Source organism: Rattus rattus, chromosome 1 (genome assembly GCF_011064425.1).
Source record: "Rattus rattus isolate New Zealand chromosome 1, Rrattus_CSIRO_v1, whole genome shotgun sequence".
In the NCBI taxonomy this organism is placed as follows: domain Eukaryota; kingdom Metazoa; phylum Chordata; class Mammalia; order Rodentia; family Muridae; genus Rattus; species Rattus rattus.
In genome coordinates this window covers 168,105,899-168,124,865 of record NC_046154.1, presented here as the reverse complement: position 1 = coordinate 168,124,865, position 18,967 = coordinate 168,105,899, and the positions used below count along the sequence as shown (strand labels likewise).

Sequence of the window (18,967 nt, the reverse complement as noted above, 5' to 3'; positions counted from 1 at the left end):
TATATTCATTATACCGATGGAAAACTAATAAGAATTGAGTTATAATTATTAGTTAGATAGCTCTGTAATGAAAAATCACAGAAGCCCCATCTCTTAGCAGTTTTCTCATAACTTTAAGTTTAAAGAAAAGCACTTGTTAAAATATACTAAACATTCTGTAGCATCCTGTGGTTTAGAGCAATAAGAGGTATAAGCACAGGAGCGTGGCCAGCCTGCCTCCAGCACCGTAAAACACATCCCCAGACTTACGGCTTCCTCAGTAGCGGCAGATGCCAGTTTCTGTCTTTTCTGGGTCTTGCTTGTTTCACAGCCATTCATAACTCACATTCACTGAGAACGTAACACACACGGGTTATGGACTAGATCCTAACTGTGATCTCTTAGCAGTAGAGAGATTATTTGTGCTAACAAAAACCATAAACATGATGGTATAGTTTCTCCCAAATGTGGTTGCATGCACACACAGTTTGTTTTCAAAATCGGGGTGTACTTTTTGCTAAGGCCATAACTAAATATGGATTAGCCATCTTTCTAGTTTGTGGTTAATGGTGTCTTATTGACAATTCCACAACTTCTAGTCACTGATGGCTGGGGTTGTTTGTTACTATGACGTAACTCGGCTAGTCAGACATCAATTGTCGCAGACTCCTGATGCTCCGTTTCCTAGGGTATGGAGCCTCATCAGGGATGACGTAGAAACTATATTGCCTTGCACTCAACTGGTTGCAACACAATTTTGATGAAAGACAACATATTGTCCTTACCCCTCAGCACTGGAAATCCCTCGGTTGGAGGAAAGTTTATCTTAATTTCCCACAAATTTAGCCACATTGAAAGCTTCGTGATATCAAGAAGATTAATATTTTTCTAAGATAATATTTTCTAATAGTGTTTTAACAAGACAATCAATGATGTGGAGAAACTCTCAGGCATCTGAATCCCAAGTTCTTCATAAACTGACTTAGCAGTTGTTCTCACTAAGTGCTTGCTTAGAAAGATCTTAGGTCCTGGCAATATCACTTGGGCAAAGCTGTATACTTTCTATCATTAATATAATCGCACATTATTATAGCGTTAATTTGCTAAAATGTGTGATGGTTTTGTATCACCACAGAAGAGATTATCTCAATCCTAGAATCTCGAAACAGCTTGCTTACACTCCCCAGTTTGCAAAGGTCAGGAGTCTGGAATTCAAGTACATCCTGTAATCAGGGTCCCTATACTGCTATCCCGAGGATGTCAGCTAGATTACATTCCTTCCTGGAGTTCAATGTTCTCTTCGGTGGTCATTTGTTTCCTTTTGGTCATTGGACAAATGCTGCATTTTCTTGTAAGCTGTCAGCTAGGTATTTTCCTCAGGTCTCAGACGCTGCTCACAGTCTCCTGTCCTCACATGCCCTCTCACAACATAGAGACATGTTGTTTCAAGACCTATAGGAGTCTCATTCTTACTTCTGAACTCTCTTGTGAGGATTTACCGGACTAGTTCAGGGTAATGTGGAAGGATCTCCCTTTTGGTGAACCCACAGTCAAGTGGTGGGCATCATACCCACAGGAGTGTATCCTTCTATTCACAGTACCCATCCACGCTCAAGCGGCTGACTGCCATTGTTCAGGGTTTCTACATGGGCTGACCTGAACCTCAGGAGCTGTTGTAGATGTCTGCCTGCCCCACAACCCGAGGCCTAAAGTAGTAAGAATTTATCAAGCAAAGAACCTCTCTATATGAGACTATTCAGAGCTTAGCAGTTTAGACATAGGAAGAAAGGAATCCAGTGTGGCTGAACCCAGAGACAGAGGGAAGTGGTACAAGATATAGAGTGGCCATAACACATACTGGTCACATTAATGATTTTCCAAATAGATCCAGGAAGCCATGATTGCAATGCGCTTTCCCAGACATCTCTGATGTCCATGAGAATTTAGACAAGGGCAGAATGAGAGAACCCAATCTAAAAGGCTATTGCAGGATTCAAGAAGGCAAGTTGGAAGTGACTTGGAGGCTGGTGGCAATGTCTGTACAGAAAAGTAGATATGCTCGAGATATGCTTAATTATCAAATAAATAAGATGTGGTGATTAACTGACTCCATCATGAATTAAAAATGGGAAAAAGATGATTATGAATTTGAGCCACGAAGTGGATAAATGCTAGACCAGTGAGAAGGAGGCCTTCTCTCAAGAAGTGGATCTAGTCAAGCATTTTGAGCTGGACATGCTCCTGGGACAACCAAAAGCAGACATTATGTTAGCCTTTGCTAATGGTGATCTAGAACTTGTACAAGTAATCTAGTCTAGAGGTGAGTCTTGGAGATATCAGATGACACAGAATGACATTGGGAAGAAGTGACATCATCCGGGGAGGATGGAGAAAATGAGACCAGAACCTGAATGGCATCTTGGGACATCCAAGTTAAACAGTCTGTTAAAGGCTGTTTGCTATGACAGATGCTAATGTCTTCTTCAGGGAACGAATATTTTGATTATTTAGGATCACACAGTACCATCAAAGCTTCTTTCCCTCAGCACAGAGTTTCAATAAGATTCCCCCCTCCTCCCTTCCCCTCCTCCTCCCTCCCACCCTCCTACCCCCTCTCTGAGTATGTGTATGTGTGTGCGCGCACATGTGCACACAGAGTAGAGTGGCATCAGCCAATCCCATCAGAATCCACCAAGAAGCTTTACACTTGCAAAGTTGCCTTTAAAAGAATCAAGAATAACAAGCAAAAAATATATATCTTTAGAGACTTATGCCCTCCTTTTTTCAGAGAAAACTGAAGCTCAGAAAAGCACAAGCCATTTGCCCAGTGGCACACAGCTGGTTAGATGGCAGCCTCCAGAGAGGAGCTGAAATTGCTTAGTGATTTCTCCCGGATCTTTAACCCTCCGGGAATGTATATTCTTCCATCGGCTTCACAGAGCAGTTTACAGGCACACGGAAAACACTCTGGTGCCCGTTATTGGTGTCAAGATGCCAACCAAGCATTTAGTAAGTGTGGGGGTGGGGGGAGAAGGGAATACTCTCATATTGAACTTATTCCTATCACGTCAGCGTTAAAAGAGCCCTGAAAGGTGCGCCCCCAAGTTAATTAATGTATCACAGGCTATTTAGGCTAGGTACTATACTCTGGATTTTAAACTATAGCTAATCATTCTATACAATGGCAATGAGAACCAATGGATAAGTAAGGACACCCATGTAAGCCATAGCTGTCCTCGTTTGGAGAAGCAACTTGGAAGCCCAGTGAGTGGCATGCACTTGGGCCGCACGCTTTCCTCGGCAGGCTTATTCTCTTACGTCTTTGTTCCTCCTGTGCACTTGATGGGGGAGGGACAATAAGATAATAAGGGCAGGCTCATAAGGGTGGTATGCAGACTGAATGGTTTGACTTATTTAAATGCCCTAACATCTTGTGCAGTTTCACCTCCCCCTATCTACTGTCCGATTAGATTCACTATGATTTTCTCCATCCAAGAAGCTTATCTGAATCTCAGGGAGAAAGAGATGAGTATCTACCATTTTGCTCCAGAATCTGATGGTTTTGGTTTGTTCTAATAGTGTAGTCACCTCAGGGGATACAGAGCAGATGCACATGGCCATGACAGTTTGACCCTTCATGCTCAATAAATTGAAACACCAAGCATGTTTATGCCCCTCCCTGGAGCCTCTATCCTTTTTGTTTTATGCTCTAATTCCTGGGAATGTTTTCTCCCTATATAATCAAACCTCTTCAACTCTTTCTTTAGATCTCTGTTTAAATACCACTCTATCCAACATCTTATCCATACTATTTAAAATAGCATTTCCTTCCCCTCGTTAATATCATTAGCTAAGAAAGGATTACATATTCTGCCAGATACTCACCTGTACTAATATCATTTAATATAATGTGATTGAATAGGCATTTCTATTAATTCCTCTTTAGCTGTTGACGAAGACAGAGACACAGAGAAGTTCAATAGCTTATGAGGATCACAGAGCTGGGAAGAGATAGTGTGGATCACAGAACTGGCAGGAAGTAGTGTGGATTGCAGAGCTCAAAGAGGGTAGTGTGGATCACATATCTAGTAGGCAGTAGTGAGGATCACAGAGCTGGTAGGGGTTAGCATGGATTACAGAGCTGGTAGGGAGGAGTGTAGATCACAGAGCTGGTAGGGAGTAGTCACAGAGCTGGTAGGGAGGAGTGTGGATCACAGAGCTGGTAGGGAGGAGTGTGGATCACAGAGCTGGTAGGGAGGAGTGTGGATCACAGAGCTGGTAGGGAGGAGTGTGGATCACAGAGCTGGTAGGGAGGAGTGTGGATCACAGAGCTGGTAGGGAGGAGTGTGGATCACAGAGCTGGTAGGGAGGAGTGTGGATCACAGAGCTGGTAGGGAGGAGTGTGGATCCCAGAGCTGGTAGGGAGGAGTGTAGATCACAGAGCTGGTAGGGAGGAGTGTGGATCACAGAGTTGGCAGAAGGTAGTGTTGATCACAGAGCTCATAGTGGGTAGTGTGGATCTCTGCTCTCCAACACCACAATTTACATTGCCATGTAACTTCTGTAGTGTGGCCTCACATGCAGCTCTGTACTTAAGCTCTCTTGTGTGGTAACTTCAAGAAAGCTTTAAACCCCATTTTATCCGAGCTGCACTTTGCATCTCTGGCTCGCCTTCTCCTGGAAACTCTAGACTCGTTTATCTAATGCTCTATAAGATGCCTTTCCATGGGCATTTGGAGACAAGCATTTTCAGAAGGTCCAAGTCCACAATCTATTCCTGCACCTCCATTCCTTACTTCTGGGCCTCTGCTTCAAACAAGATCCCTCCAATTTCTTTGTAATGATGTCAGGAGTTATAGTAAGCGGCTGTCTTTGAGAGTCAGATCATGTGTGTTAGATTATGATATGCAGATTCATTTACTTACTTTCTCTCCTCTTGTTCTATTTAGTCTTTGTTTCTGAAATTCTTACATCCCGAGGCTGGTAGTATGATTTTCATAATTTTTTTATTGCTAGAAATCTACTATTTAGAAGGTATTAAATAGTTTCCTATTGAATGAAAGAAAGGAATGGGTATTTTATCTATCTCTCTTACAGGTAGTTCCTATGCTACTTGATAATTTTTTCAGTTGTTTTTCTAAGCATGTGCTTCTTATTGTCACCAAACCATCATTTTTTTTTCACCAAGGTTCTACCCTAAGGGACTTTTATTGCAGTATTTTAATGACACAGCTCATTTTCACTTCTGTTCACTCTGACACTTGCACGTTTAGATTTATGTGGCAAGGGACACTTAATAACAAGGAGAGACCTATTTGAAATGGCAGCACGATCATTTAGCAGGAGAGAAAAGAGTGATGTATGAATTGTATAATTACCAGTTAATCGTTCTGCATTTATTATTCAGGGATGGAGCTCAGAAAATATGACGTTAGGGCAGCCTCATTAGTTACTGCTTGAATAGTTGAACACAAATAATAAACCCCAGGCACTAAATTTTCCCCATGGTCATGTAAAGGGGCTACATTTACACACACACAAAATTACACAGAACCCACAAACAGGTATCAATCATCATTCTTGGGAACTGATCAACATTTTTCTCAAGATAATCAAAATAAATGTTAAGAGCCCCAGTCCAATTTTGGTTCATTGGTAGCTTAAGTTTCCTTTACACCTATCATGGGTGTCCTTTGATTCTCTGTTGCTTTGATTTCTAAAGTAGGATGTTCGTCTATGATTATCTTATATAAGCTAATAGCAGAACGAGTCCAAGAATGTGTGTCCTAAGAGCCGCTAGGCTGTTCACAAAGGCAGCTAGGACTATGGGCATGAGTCAGCTGACCTGCTTCTCCCATGAGCTTGTGGGGGGATAAATCAAGGTAACATATGAATGCGCTTTGGCAGCACAAAGCACTATGAATAAAAGCTATTTTAATATCAAGGAAAATAAGTAAACGTAAGCTGCAGTTCCCCGCAAAACATCACGAGCATACCACATTGGAATCCTAGTAAACAAAGCAAATATTTCAGTAAAGAACTTGGCTTTTTTACTCCCCAAATGTGGCATCAATGCTGATATTTGAGTGGGATATTTTAGTGCATGTATTTATACAGTCTCCAATGTAGTCATTTTTCCACCGGCTTGTTTATTTTGTGCAAAACTAGCCATCAGAGCAATGCCGTGGAGTAGCTATGCTCTAAACATATATTGTTCTTTAAATAAGGGTTTGTTGGATTGTGTTTATCATGTTTTCCAAATCAATCACATTCCCGTGTTTTATAATTTTACTCTCTTGTGGGAAGGTGAAAAAAATAATCTTAACGGAAACCTAGCTTTGAGCTACTGTGCTCAATACCCGAGAGAAACTTATAAAGGAAGAAAGGTGACTTTTAGTTCACCACTTCAAAGGGTTTAGTCCAAGCCACACTGACTCTTTTGCTTTTGGGTCTGCCACAAGAACACGGTAAATCAAAGATGTTTACTACACAGTGACCAGGAAGGGAAAACAAAACAGAATGGGGCAGGTCTCTAACAAATAGTTCAAAGCCTCTCCAGTGACATAACTTCTTTCCACCGGGATCTACCTTCTAAAAGTTCCAACTCTTTCCCATATCCCTGTAAACTGGTGCAAAGCCTTCAACACATGGGAGCCTGCTACTCACGGGAGCCCTCAGTACAACAATAACTTCCACACATGGGTACCTTCAAACCATGAGATCCTTCCACACATGGGAGTGCACTACACACGGGAGCCTTCTACACATACGAGCCTTCCAAACATGGAGCCTTCGATATGTAGGAGCTGACAACATATGGGAACTTTCAACACATGAAACCTAGAACACATTGGCGCCTTCTGTACGTACTTCTGTCTGTCCCATATGGACAGCACAGTTCCTGATCGCATTCCCATCCTCTGACTATTCAGTTTGCAGATTTGCGCAAGGAGAATGGACTGTGAAGTGTCACTGGCTTGTCACATTTTGAGCAGGCTATGTCAACTCCTAAAGTCACCTCATCAATAGTGACTTCCAGCTTCCCAAGACTCACAGCGCTCTCCTGCCCTGGTCTAACTGTTCACATTATACAGGCAATATTTGTGCCTCATAAAAAGAGGGCGAGGTGATCCCGCTGTACCCAGCATTGCCACAGGCAGAGTAACAGATATTCCTTGTCTTCAGAAGCTCCAAACTCAGCAGCTTACTTGTCCCAAGTGAGGAAATAAAACCTCTCTTTAGTCTGAATGTCCAAAACGTTGGAATTTTCAAATCCCTCTCTGCCACTCTGAAATTGAATGCTGGCCCTCCTCTCTTGTGAATTTCAGCATTGCCCTGAAGGTCTGGAGGACATTATTGTTCACGTGGTGCACAACCATTTGTAACTCCGATCCCAGGAGATCCAGTCCCCTGCCCTGTGCTCACTCATGTACATGATAAAATACTTATTTCCCTAGAGTGAAGATTTATCCCAGAGAGAACATAAAGTTGAGCTTCTATTTTTAATCAACCGCCAAAACATAGACATTCTTTTTTAAACTTTTCCTTACATTTGAGAATTTTATATATGTACGAAATACGATCATTCCACACACCATCTCCCCTTCTAATTTCCCCCATGTTTCCCCAACAGACCCCTATCCACTTCCTGTCATTTTGTTATAACCCACTAGGTCCAGTTTTTCTTTCTGTACGTGCATAGGTATAGGGCCGTCCACTGGAGCATGGTCTTCCGATGGTCTCAAAAAACAATGGTTCTTCCACCCCAGCTACTTTTGACTGCCATTACCTCCCTAGAATGTGTTGGGGCCTAAAACTCATCTACACCATTTAAGCCACGATTGAGGTCTGCTTAATCTTATGTAGGTCCTGCACAGGTAACCATGGCTGCTATGAGTTCTTGACTGTGATAGTTGTGTTGTGTCCAGAAGACAGTATGTCATAGCACGCCTCCCCATCCTTCTCTCTTAATGTTCTTCCTGCCTCCTCTTTATCCTAGAGTTCCCCAGGCTTCAGTGGCGGCAATGGGTTAATACAAACATCCCATTTAGGGCTGGGCATCCACTCTCTCATTCTCTGCTCTGTGACCAATTGTCTCTACTGACTGCTGTCCACTACAGAAAGAATCTTCTCTGACCACCGTGGAGGACTGCACAGGCCTGTACACATAAACACTTAAAGGCAAACTGACCGCATGGCCATTAACAAAGTAACAGTAACAGGTTCTACTCTAGGACCTACAACCTCGCCGGCTGTGAGTTTTGGACCAGAGTTATCGTGTCAGACATGAAATCACCTCCCATAGAGTGCTTCACATTCAATCAGAAAGCAATTAATTACCCCATAAGCATCACCCCTATTGCACCAGCAGACGCATGTTATGCAGGACAGAATTGTAGCGTGGTCCAGAGCTGGATGAGACCGCTGATCTCTTTTCTACCCTAGCGGCTTGCATCGCCCCTTTCAACACTGAAAGTTTGCAAGTAGGGAAGTTTTCCGATTGGTTTGAGAGCGATGTTTCTGTGTCAGATAGCCAAGGAGTGAGGTGTCTTCAGGATAGGATCTTATTGTGCCACACAAAGGCCATAACCTGTGTTGTTCTGGAGACCTCAGGAGCCTCTCAGGCCAGTAACTACTAGAGAGGCACCCCTATGCCTGTACTGTGACTTTCACTTAGTAACCCTCGTCTTCCGGAAGTGACATCGTCCACCCATAAAGGTCAATTCTGTTCAAACTCTTCTTTTTTAAGTTGCATTTTTAAAATTAGCTTATTAACTAAAGGGTTTCAATAGGCCTTTTCTCTTACATATCCTTGGTTTTGGCTAAGCCTTACAGTAACTTCTCTCTCTCTCTCTCTCTCTCTCTCTCTCTCTCTCTCTCTCTCTCTCCTTACTCAGTTGAATCACAGTATTTCCTCTCCCCAACCTCCATTTTGTCAGATATTAGGATAGATATGCCTGCTGGTTTCCTAATTCCATATTTTTTTTTGTATTTTTAGCTTTTATTTATTTTTTTCTCCATCTTTATTAACTTGAGTATTTCTTATTTACATTTCGAGTGTTATTCCCCTTCCCGGTTTCCAGGCCAACATCCCCCTAACCCCTCCCCCTCCTCTTCCTTATGGGTGTTCCCCTCCCCATCCTCCCCACCTTGTCGCCCTCCCCCCAACAATCACGTTCACTGGGGGTTCAGTCTTAGCAGGACCCAGGGCTTCCCCTTCCACTGGTGCTCTTACTAGGATATTCATTGCTACCTATGAGGTCAGAGTCCAGGGTCAGTCCATGTATAGTCTTTAGGTAGTGGCTTAGGCCCTGGAAGCTCTGGTTGGTTGGCATTGTACCTTTTCCCATCCATTTCCCCTAAGGTTAAATGATGAGACCATGTCTCTTAGAAGCAGGGAAAAGGTAGATCCTGTCTTCTGATCTAATCTGTTAGTCTGGGTCATTTTATTTGGGAAAAGAGATAGCTGATATGCAGTGTTATTACTGAAAGTTGTGTGTGTTAACAACTCCTGTCATTTGGTTGACTTTGTATTGTTCTCTTGGCTCTCCTTTGGTTAACTGTCCTGGCACTTATTTACTTCTTATGTCTCTGTGTTCATCTTTTTCTTCAGACTGAAGCATTCCAGTGTCCTGAGTAGAGCTGCCTTAGTGGTCCTAGATTCCTTTAATCTGTTTTTATCTCGCCTTCATTTTTAATAGATGTGTTTGCTGGGTATAATACCCAAGTTGACAGCTGTGATCTCTCAGGACATGAAATTTGTCTTACGGGGTTTTCCTGGCTTTAAACGTTTCTGTTTTTCTTAATCAGATGTTATTTGTGGGGCCTAAAAGGCTTGATCTTCCCCTCTTGCAGCTTACAACAGCCATGCTTTGTCCTGTGCTTTTAGCCCTTTAATTACAGTATGTCACAAGAAGGTTCTTTTCTAGTTCCATGGGCAGAACCTAGGTACAATCAGGTGGAGATCTGCTTCTCTAAGTGTGGTCATTTTCCCCCTCGATTGAACTGGAAGTCTATCATATGCTTTTCATATGACATCTCTTAGAAGCAGGGAAAAGGTAGATCCTGTCTTCTGATCTACTCAGTTAGTCTGGGTCATTTTATTTGGGAAAAGAGATCGCTGATATACAGTGTTATTACTGAAAGTTGTGTGTGACTCCTTTATCTATTCCGACATCCAAAGGTTACGTCTTATGGCTTCCCAATGCTCGCCCAACTTTTGTCCATGGATTTTTAAAATTTATTACTGGTTCAAATGACTCTACCTTGTCTTGAAGTCCACATAGTCAGAATTCTACACAGACCATTCTGTTGCTGAGGTTTTTCTGCCCACTGAGAGTTTTATTTGGCTTCTTTGGGTATTTTTTGTTTTGTTTTGTTTTGTTTTGTTTTGTTTTGTTTTTGTTTCCAACATCATTACAGGTTGATTTTTCTTGAGCAATTCTTTTGGTCAATTTCTGGTCTCATGTCTCATGTTGACTTCCTTATTTCATCCATGCTTTAGATCTTTGTCCTCTTTGAGTTGTTTGAATGTAGTTACTACCATTCTTTTGAACCCTTGCCTGGAAGTCCTTCCAGGTCATTCTCCTTAGGGCCCATTATTGATTGGGATTGATATTTTTGGTGAGAACATGTTGTCTTGGATTTCTGGGTTTGCCCTGGGATCTGCACACTTCAAGTTGCAATGGGAGTGTGGGTCTGGGGCTGGTGGTCTGAGGACTGCTGACCTGTTAGCACCAGGAGTTAGGGAAACGAGAAACAAGGAAAGGGAATTCAGGATCTAACTTATCAGCACCAGGGGCTGGGAAGTTTTGGCAGAGCGTTCAAGACTTAAGTGGAGTATTAGAGGCTTAACTGTCAGCAGAGAGAGTTAGGAGGTCCTGTTAAAGTTATCATCCTTGAATTGTGTTTTAAAACTGTAAATGCCATGCAGCATGCACAGGGGTAAACAGGTGACAGGTAAACCGGTGACGATTTACACATTTAGACTATTCGGATCGCTGTATTTCTTATAGATCTTTCTACTGCTTTCCTCTCCCTTACAGGGAGATGAGGGCAAAGTCCAAGGAAAGATTTTGCCATTCATCATTCACATCCTTCTCAGCACAGGTAAAGACCAAACTTGTGAGAGGCCTTTGAGGCTGGGAAGTTCTAGCTTACTTCTCCATCTCAGTAATTCATTGATTTAAAGCCTATCAGGTACTTTGGCTATAACATTCCCAATACACAGAGGCCTTGAGAAAGGGCTGCCTGACATAAAGCCCAGCTTTATTCTTTTTTTAAAATTTATTTTTATTGGATATTTTTATTTACATTTCAAATGTTATTCCCTTTCCCAGTTTCCTGTCCATAAGCCCCCTATCCCATCCCCCTCCTCCTTCTTCTATAAGAGTGTTCCCCTCTCCAACCACCTCCCCTTCCCACCTCCCTGCTCTGGCATTCCCTTATACTGGGGGGGGTCCAGCCTTGGCACAACTAAGAGCTTCTCCTCCCATTGGTGCCCAACAAGGCCATCCTTTGCTACGTATGCAGCTGGAGCCATGGGTCTGTCCATGTGTACTCTTTGGATAGTGGTTTAGTCCCTGGGAGCTCTGGTTGGTTGGTATTGTTGTTATTACGAGGTTGAAAACCCCGTCAGCTCCTTCAATCCTTTCTCAACTCCTCCAATGGGGACCCCATTCTCAGTCCAATGGTTGACTGCGAGCATTCGCCTCTGTATTTGTCAGGCTCTGGCTGAGCCTCTCAGGAGACAGCTATATCAGGCTCCTGTCAGTGTGCATTTGTTGGCTTCATCAATATTGTCTACATATGGTGGATTACCAGGTGGGGCAGGTTCTGAATGGTCGTTCCTTCACTCTCTCCTCCAAACTTTGTCTCCATTTCCTCCTATGAATATTTTTGTTCCCATTTTTAAGAAGGACTGAAGCATCCACACTTTGGTCGTCCTTCTTGAGCTTCATGTGGTCTGTGGATTGTATCTTGAGTAATTCGAGCTTTTGGGCTAATATCCACTTATCTGTGAGTGCATACCATATGTGGGGTTATTTCGTGTATGTGTGTTTGTGTGTGTGTGTGTGTGTGTGTGTGTGTGTGTGTGTGTGTGTGTGTGAGAGAGAGAGAGAGAGAGAGAGAGAGAGAGATTGGGTTATCTCACTCAGGATGATATTTTCTAGTTCCATCCGTTTGCCTATGAATTTCATGAAGCCATTATTTTTGATAGCTGAGTAGTACTCCATTGTGTAGATGTACCACATGTTCTGTATCCATTCCTCTTTTGAAAGGCATCTGGGTTCTTTCCAGCTTTTGGCTACTATAAATAAGGCTGCTATGAACATAGTGGAGCATGTGTCTTTGTTGTATGTTGGAGCATCTTTGGGTATATACATAGGCGTGGTATAGCTGGGTCCTCAGGTAGTACAATGTCCAATTTTCTGAAGAACCTCAAGACTGATTTCCAGAGTGGTTGTACCAGCTTGCAATCCCACCAATAATGGAGGACTGTTCCTCTTTCTCCACATCCTCACCAGCGTCTGTTGTCACCTGAGTTTTTTTATCTTAGCCATTCTCACTGGTGTGAGGTTTAAATCTCATGTCCCCTTGCTGCCTCCATTTCCAGACTCCCTCACCAACTTTTGATTTCATCTTGTCAGCTGTGAGTACTTCTTTTTTTTTTTTTTTTACTCTTTGGGGGAAGAGAGAGAGTAGGTATCTGTGTGGTGTATGTGCATGTTTTGGATGAGTGTTCGCATGTGTGTGTGTACACATGTGGAGAGGTATGTACATAGACTGAAGGTTGCCATCAGATATCGTCCTTGATAGATTTCCACTTCTTTTCACTCAGACATGGTCTCTCACTGAGCCTTGACTTCACAGGCTCACCTTTGCCCCACTGTGTTGGGATTGCAACTGGGTCACACCAATCTGTCTTTTATCACGTGGGTTCTGGAGCCATAAACTCCAGTTCTCATGCTTCTGTGCAAGAGCTCTAGCCACTGAGCCATCTCCTGAGTTTCCATTTAATACGTCTCTACCTTATAACTTATTCTATACAAAGAAGCCACGGGGATCTTTGAACCCTAGAGCCAAGATGGCTTCCCTATGTTCTAAGCATGAGATCCAACAGCTTAGGAAGAGCTCTTCACTTTCTTCTGCTTGCTTTTCCAGCCGCTAATCCAACTCCTCAAACTTCGCACACCTCACGCCTTTCCCTTGAATGTACCAAGTAATTTCAGAGCTCCTAACCTTGGCATACATCCCACACTCTCTTCCCAGCTGGTCCCTGTGCCTCCTTCAGGTCTCAGCCCAGGTCCCCTACACAGAGAGACCTTTCCTTGACTTCTTATCTAAAGTAATGTAGACAGCTCTTTATCCCACTACTTTATCTTCAGAATATTCCCCACTCCCTGAATTTAAACCTGTTCTGGCATATGTTTCTTTTAAATATTTATGGGGAATGTAAACATTACTCTTTCTTTTATTCATAGCTGGGTCTCCAGCACTCGATCCAGGGGGATGTTTGTTGAATGAATACGTGCACACTTTAAGGGGCTGGCTTATTGCCAAGGACGCCCCAAATTGTAAACTCCAAGTTCATACATTCCAAGTTCCTGCTGCACTTAAACCATGGGAGGCTTCGATATACTTTTCAATTTAGTTTCTTTTTTCTGTTTCAGTCCTCTCTAATAAATAGTGACATTATCTTTGTGAAGTTGCATGCCCCATGGGAAGTCCTTGGAAGATATGCAGAGCAAATGAATGTACGGATGCCTTTCAGGTAGGTGTAAATGTGTTTCCCCCACTGAGAGCTCTCTCTCTCTCTCTCTCTCTCTCTCTCTCTCTCTCCTGCTGCTTCTTTACTGTAAACCTAATGACATTCTCTCCTGGAACAAATAAAATCCTAGTACAGGCTGACAAAGCCATCATGGCAGAAAACTTTCCTGATGTTTAGGAAATGCAAATAAATCTTCATGCCCACAGCGGCTCCTTCCTGCTACCAAGGAGCATTTCCAAGTGGCATTTGCATTTTGAGCATGTCGGTTCTAGAATTTCTGAGTATTGCGGCTTTGAACAGCTAGACACTGTGTGCCATGGTCTTTGCTGAGCAGTCCCTTCCAGGAAAAACAAATTAAAAACCTGTTTTCCAAGAAATTCCACAAAATGCAATCTTTAAAAAAAAACCCATTTTTAAAATTAAGAAGTCATAAATTCTCTACAAGCACAAATAATTCCTGTAAATAAAGATGCTTTGTGTGGATTGTTAGATTGTTTAAAAGGATAAATCTGCCTCCATCTGACGGTGGCTATTCTTACTTTATTTTTGGTTAAGGAAATGTGATCTTCCATTTGCTAGACAAAAACAAAATGAGATAATAAGCCTGAAATTACAAGTGCAAGGATGTGCTTGAGAGAGTAGGGCACAGGGGTAGGGGACTCCCCAGTGGGATCTCCTCAAAGGCGGAAAGATTTAATGCCAGGGATAGCTCAAGTGTAACTTGGGCTGAGTACTTTGGGTTTTCAGCCTGCAGTAACACCAGCATAGATGACAAGAATTAGGCAAGATGCTATCAACGCTACCTGGTATGCCTCTTAGTGGGCTGTGAATGTTGTAGAAACTGGCAGCAGTGGGCTAAGCTCAGAACGGGGAGAGGGAACAGGGAGAAAGAAGGAGACGGAGAGGGAGAGGGAGAGGGAGAGGGCGAGGGAGAGGGAGAGGGAGAGGGAGAGATGCAGGTTTACAGTTCTACTAAAGGCCAATTTCCAATATCCATCAATAAGCCATAATATATGTCTCTGAACATCTTAATTTTTTCTGTTGGTCTTTATGTCCTAATATCAAGTCAGAATATAGGGTGGGGTTTCCAGCATCTGTTTTCCTGAAGGTAAAATCCACAGAATAGATTAAGTGTAGTTCTGGTCTTATGACTTATTTCTGTACTTAATGTTGAAAAGAAAATCTTGGAACTCATGGACACATACACACATGAATGTGTACACACACATATGCATACACACATACAGATACACATGCACACATACATACACACATGAATGTACACATACACATGCATACACACATATACCTACACACACGTGCATACACATATATGCAGACACATGCACACACGTGCATATACACATATATAGACACATGCACACATACATATACACATATGCATATGTACATATACACATATATACACATGTACATGCAAACGCACAGTAAGGAGAAAAGAAAACAATTTTTGTGCTTAAAGTTTCTATGCTAAAATAATTAAATTCTGTTATTTGACAATGATTTAACTACTATCTTATATATATGATATATAATATCTTATATCTTATATATACTTATACATGATATCTTATATATACTATCTTATATATATCATATATTATATATTATAAATATATCGTATACATTATATGTTATATGTAATGAAATATATATCTATGTATAATACTATCTAAAATAAGCTGATACTATATTATGGTTTAAAGGGGGGGAAGCACTCTAATTATATTTTGATATATATTGATATCCCGTTCCTTCCCCAGTCTGAAACATACAATCTCTTTATCAAGCACACACTTCCATGATAAAGAACATAAATGATGTTAATAGAAAGTCAAACCTCCCAGTGCTTGAAAGGACTTCACATCCAAAAGGCCTGCCCTCACCTTCGTGGAAACATATCACATGCACATTTCATGAGAGAAGTGCAGCCTCAAGTGCATGAGGAGTTTTCTTATGCAGCATTAAGAGACTATGACGCACGCAGTGAGAAGAAAATGAATTCAAGTAATAATCTACCCTCAGACGTTGAAACTCCTACAGGAAAACAATTTGAGGAGAAAACGCTCTCTAATGTATGACAGTAATTGGCCTCATTAATATTGATATGATTTTACCCAAGCCTAACATCACCCACTACAACCCTATGCATGCAAACCTTGATGGGCGTGTGTTGCCCTCCATTTCACACGTGGCTCTAGCCTGATGTAGTTACAGGAACATACACAGATATCCGTCCAGCTGAACGCCAACATTCCAAGAACCTTACACAATTTGTTACGTTCAGTAGACAGCATTTCTAAATCTCAGACTTGGTTTCACTCTACAGTCATTAAAATGAAACGGAAAATCAGGTTTCTTGTGAGAAATTCCAAATAAATCTGCCTCTTAAGGACTTATGTGCCCATAAATGTGTGGTTTGAACATAATAGAGTGTTTAAAGGAAGCTGGGAATAGAGTACAATGCTTCCCACATACCCACCTTCTACAATTTTGTTATCAACATCTTCTACTAGTGTGTGTATTGCAGTTGACAGACCGATATTAGCATATTATTAGCTAAAGACTGAAGCTTATGTCTCCCTCCTATACAGCTTTGTAAATATATGTCATCATGTGGAATCATACAAATTAGATAGGTAGGTAGGTAGATAGATAGATAGATAGATAGATAGATAGATAGATAGATAGATAGATAGATAGATAACCATACAGAACATGGGTTGCCAAACACCATACTTTACCTGGCCCAAACATCTGGCTTTGTACTCTCTGCAACTATTGACCCAAATGTGGCAGACAGTTTCTGATATATAAAGTCCCCTCTTTGCAAAAGTGAAGTAGCATAGTGACCATACACATGATCTGCCTCAATTTCGTGACTGATCCCTTAGTTGACACCTGAAATATGGATAGGAGATTGGGTTTAATCAGGTGTCAACTGATTCTCATTTAAATATTTTTACATTAATTAAAGTGAAGCAATATGACCTCTTTATCGTGTCCTGTTCTTGTACCTCCCCCATCCACCAAGGTTCTGTGGTTTTACCTGTTTAGCTTACCTATAAGCAACCAGTTGGTTACGCCCATGTGGGTATTCATAGATGCCTTTTGATGCAATATTTTCTTGTACTAAATATGCAATATATGGGGTTTTAATATCTCTTTCAATATCATGATAAAAGTGTTCTGTAAGCCCAAATTGCTATATAAATATTACCTTAATAGAATAGCATGTCTGTTGAATTATGTATGTTGCCCCTCGTTCAACTCTGAATTTCACTAGATGAAAGTGGAGCTCCACTGACTCTGTGCAAAATACTAATCCCCTGCCCATGGGCTGCAGGCCAGAAGTGCCCTGCAAATCTATAGTAATGAGAGGGTTTCATGACTCAAAGTGCATGCCCTGTGCCCCTACTACACTTCTCACTGTTAATCTCTCTTTAGTTTTCTTTTTCTTCTTCAGCTCTTACAGGCTTCTATCTTCAATCTCCTTTCCTTCCTTGCTAGTTCAAACTGTAACTGACGATGGGTTTTCTTCTCGACTGGCTTCATTTTTGCTGTTCTTCCAGGAGAAAAATCTATTACCTGCCCCGCCGGTACAAGTTCATGAGCAGGTTAGTAGCATGCTCCGTACTGATGGTCTGCTGACTACTGTACTCTAACAATGACGAGGAGCAACAAGCCTTGAAAGATGTCCCTCGAGACAGTGTCTACCCTACACATTCCGGAAAGAACCCTTTCACGCTAGCCTGAAAAACAAAACAAAAGGATCAAACAAATGACCTTCCCAGAGTCTGCCCCTTCGTCTGCACCCCTGGGAGCGATTTGTGTCATCCCCGGGTGTGTTGAGATGGTCGTTCATTTAGCCTACCTAGCCTGTCGAGTCAATTGGCCCAAATCTCAGCCAATCAGAGAAATTCTAGCCTCCAAGTTACTGTTTTGCACGTAAATTTCTCCCTGCAGTACATGTAATTTGAGAGTTTGAAGTAAAGTGATTTCCCTGTCAAAAAGCTGGCGGCTACTCCTCCGTCCAGGGAGAGTCCTTGTATCAGCATTGTTTGGTTAATACGGTAATCAGACTGTACTTTACTATGGAGCTCTGATGGCCTACCCTCTGCGTATAAAAAAACCAAAAAACAAAAAAACAAAAAAAACCCTATTGGATGATGGTTAACTTTACTGTCATTTGTATCCTTCCAAAGCTTGTTTTCCTTGTTGTTCTAGTAGAAGCCAAGGAAAGGGGGAATATGTCAATGATATTCTCAACTTGGCTTCAGTTTGGGATCAGTCGGGGACTCTAACTTCAAAATTTTAATTGATCTTATAAATCTAACCCCCTCCCCAAGCTGAACTGATGGCCTAAATGGAGATCGCTTGGGTGTCTCTGAAAACCATTTAGGTAATTCAATTCAGTGAGGTTCAATATTTAGATCCACTGTTTACAGTTTATATATGACATAAAGAATATATGTGATAGGTAATATATTCTTTATATTCAATTTACATATTTTGCGGAATGGTAAGTAACATTGGTGGGTGTCCTTAAGTATACATGTATTGCAGAGTCTGGTGGGCAAAGCAACTTCCATAGAACCTAAGATATTTCGGTTTCTCAAAATTTCTCTGTGAAGCTCTTCCATTGGGCAACAGGTCTGTCACTTCCATTCAGCGTGATGTGGATTATGCCTTTTTACACGATGCGCTTTCCTGGAAATCTCATACAACACATCAGCCCATGTCCATAGTTCTCAAGTTTCAGCTAGCATTCAAGTTACCTGGGGAATTTTAAAGCACAGATTTCTAGGCTCCGCCCACATTTCCGTATCCACCTCTATAAAACGAAAGCGCGTCATTTCTACAGCATGGGTTTCCTGAGCAGCCCATGTTCATAAATGGCATGTTAATGATTGGCTAATGTTCGAAAATTAAATAAAATGGATGAAAAAGAACATTGAAAGCTCTGAGGACCCGGAAATGAAGGGGTAGGAGGATCTAGACCAGTTAGGGCATGTGGAGCACATACTCCATTTCACTCAGAGTAAAGTGTAAGCCCTTTAAAGGCTCTGATCCGGAAATGGTGGAGGTTGGACTTTCTGGCTCAAGTATTTCTAATTTGTTCATAATAAATAGCAAGATGAGATTGAACTGAGTGATTTTCTCAGACTGTGACAGAGCTCCGGCAAGAAATAGAAG

The 18,967-nt window shown here is 41.8% G+C and overlaps 1 protein-coding gene across 4 annotated transcripts in view; it reads left to right on the top strand.

Annotated features, from left to right (window-relative positions):
- The window catches only part of Ano4 (anoctamin 4), a 398,260-nt gene that overhangs the window by 256,588 nt on the left and 122,705 nt on the right, over nucleotides 1-18,967 (top strand). For all 4 annotated transcript variants that reach the window (XM_032911022.1, XM_032911030.1, XM_032911017.1 and 1 more), the window contains 2 exons: nucleotides 13,653-13,753; nucleotides 17,344-17,388. In XM_032911022.1, the coding sequence (XP_032766913.1) occupies nucleotides 13,653-13,753; nucleotides 17,344-17,388 (146 nt within the window). The remainder of the gene's footprint in view (nucleotides 1-13,652; nucleotides 13,754-17,343; nucleotides 17,389-18,967) is intronic.